Source organism: Miscanthus floridulus, chromosome 13 (assembly GCF_019320115.1).
Source record: "Miscanthus floridulus cultivar M001 chromosome 13, ASM1932011v1, whole genome shotgun sequence".
Lineage (NCBI taxonomy): Eukaryota > Viridiplantae > Streptophyta > Magnoliopsida > Poales > Poaceae > Miscanthus > Miscanthus floridulus.
Window position 1 is genome coordinate 5,841,731 of NC_089592.1, and position 2,625 is coordinate 5,844,355.

General features: G+C 38.2%; 1 protein-coding gene across 1 annotated transcript; it reads left to right on the top strand.

Moving 5' to 3' along the window:
* The first annotated feature begins 1,198 nt into the window (after window positions 1-1,198).
* Window positions 1,199-2,389, top strand: LOC136499326 (uncharacterized). The gene has a single exon (XM_066495021.1). The coding sequence runs from the start codon at window positions 1,199-1,201 to the stop codon at window positions 2,387-2,389; it is 1,191 nt and encodes a 396-aa protein (XP_066351118.1).
* The last annotated feature ends 236 nt before the right edge of the window (window positions 2,390-2,625 follow it).

Here is a 2,625-nt window from a genome sequence, read left to right on the forward strand (position 1 = left end):
AATAGATCTTTCCTATGCTAACCATATTATAAGCAGAAATGCTACACAAACAAACAAAAAAATTTATATGCTTTCAGTTAGTGCTTAGTAGTTCAACCATTGCCGCTTCATTATAGGGTAAATCTAATAGCAAAGCCAAACTATCTATGGATCAGTCAAAATATATATTGTGATGCCATTGAAAGCACACTATAGCTATCTGTATAAGAATTTACATAGAAGTTACAAAGACAAAACACAAAAATATCACCTCAGTTGCCGTCAGTTTATCCAAGCACATGGCTGAAACCTTTCATAACACAATTAAGGTTTGGCATAAAAGATAATTGTAATCTAAGCAGTCTTTCTAACGACAATATAAGCACAAGCTAAGCTCAAAAGGGTCAAAATATTATACTATTGACCAAAAGAATCACAACTATGCCTAATTATTCAGTCTGGAAGTGTTGAGCAAGTAGTACAAGTTAATTAGGTACCAACATATAATAATTTTAATAATATTAGTGGAATCTCAAGATATATATGCAGACAACATATAGTATTTTAGTAGAGCAGATATATATAGCACCCTTTCATATGATTCTAGCTGGAAATATAAAGAATCACTCAAAGAAATAAAGATACTTTGTTATATACTAAATTGTTACGGTTTATAAGAATATAATAATGCACTGAAAATAGATAGCTACTTAAAAGTTATCACCAATAGCTAACTCATGAAAAGGATGTTTCCTAAAGCTAAATATAGCTTTTAATTATTAATTGCTCTCAGTTGTGATAGGGGTACAAGCAGCAATAGGAATGTAGAACGCCCCTACTCCTACTATATATATAATAGTCACTGCTGTACTATTTTATTATTTTCACTTGAATGCTGAACTGCTACTTGTAGTATTGTGATGTGCATTCTAAACATAAAGCTTGAAGCATGATTTTGCACATTCACAGGATACATGATTTACATCATGGAAAGAACCACTCAACAGAAACTGCTCATGCAGCCATTTCAGCACAAATGTGCAATTCTTCACTTGGTCCATTAAGAAGATTTGGCATGGGTACCTAATTACATGGATCATAAACTACTATTACCAGCTACTGATCATTAATTAGTCAAAACTAACATGAAACAACTATTGTGGGTGGTTATGAAGATGTTAAAAAATGTGTCAAAACCACAACAACTATTGCACGAGAGATGCAAGATGCTATGAAGAAGAAGAAGAGACCACTCGTCCTTGATGATGAAGAAGGAGAGAAACAAGGGGAAGATGATGTGATTGTTTTGATAGAGGAGTCCCAAGATGTTGCTAGAAGCATTGTGCATCCTAGTTCAGGGACAGCTGCCAAAAGGAAACAATCCACATTGAAGTTCAGTGCTCCAAAAGAACCCAGCACCAAGTCAGTTGGTTCAATGCTTCGGAGAACTCCAACAGAGGTTGTGGAAGAAAGACACTCGAAGGGTCCTTCTCAAATCAATATTCAAGCTAGCATGAGGACAAAGGAAGAAAGAGAAGCTGTCAACTTAGAGTGGGCCAGGTTCTTTTATGAGTGTGACATACCATTCAATGCCATAAATTCTAGGCAGTTTGAGATTGCTATAGAGGCCACTGCACAGTACGGTTCTGGGTATAAGCCTCCTACCTACCATGAGCTTAGGGAGCCATTGCTCCAAAAGGTTGTAAAGGAGACAGATGATTTGAGGAAGAAACATGAGGATGCATGGAAACAATATGGCTACACATTGATGTTAGATGGATGGACGGATAGGAGGGGGCATCATTTGATCAACTTTCTAGTCAATATTCCAGAGGGGACTTTCTTCTTGGAGTCAGTTGATGCATCAAGTGAAGTTCATGATCAGGTGATGTTAGCTGATTTGTTAGAGAAGAAAATCATGGACATTGGAGTAGATAAAGTTGTGCAAGTTGTCACTGATAATGGAGCTAACTATAAAGCAGCGGGCAAGCTTCTCATGGAGAGGTTTCCTACACTTTATTGGACTCCTTGTGCTGCACATTGCTTAGACCTTATGTTGGAAGATGTAGGGAAGTTGAAGGAATTTAAGAAGCCTATCTCACGTGCCCAGCATGTCACTACTTTCATCTATAGACATGGAAGACTTCTTAGTGCAATGAGGGAGAAGACAAATGGGAGGGATCTTGTGAGACCCGCAACCACTCAGTTTGCTACCACATTCCTCACCTTGCAGAGTTTGTACAAGCACAAAGATGCATTAAGATTTCTGTTTACCTCCGAGGATTGGACTGGTTGCAAACTAGCAAAGACAGAGGCCAGGAAAAAGTGTATGATATTGTGCTTTCTAGGGAGTTTTGGAACTCCGTTGAGGATTGCCTTAGAGATTCTCTACCACTTATCATTGTGTTGAGGGTGGTTGATGGTGATGAGAGGCCTGCCATGCCAGAGGTTGCTGCTCTCATGAATCATGCAAAAGAGAAGATCAAGGCTAGCTTCTCTACTGAAAACAAGAGAAGCTTGCTCAACAAGATCATACAAATTATTGAGAGCCGTTGGGATAGGCAAATGGATACCCCACTCTATGGCGCTGCCCTCTTTTTGAACCTAGGAAAATTCTATACCATCCAAAAGGAGAATGATGAATAT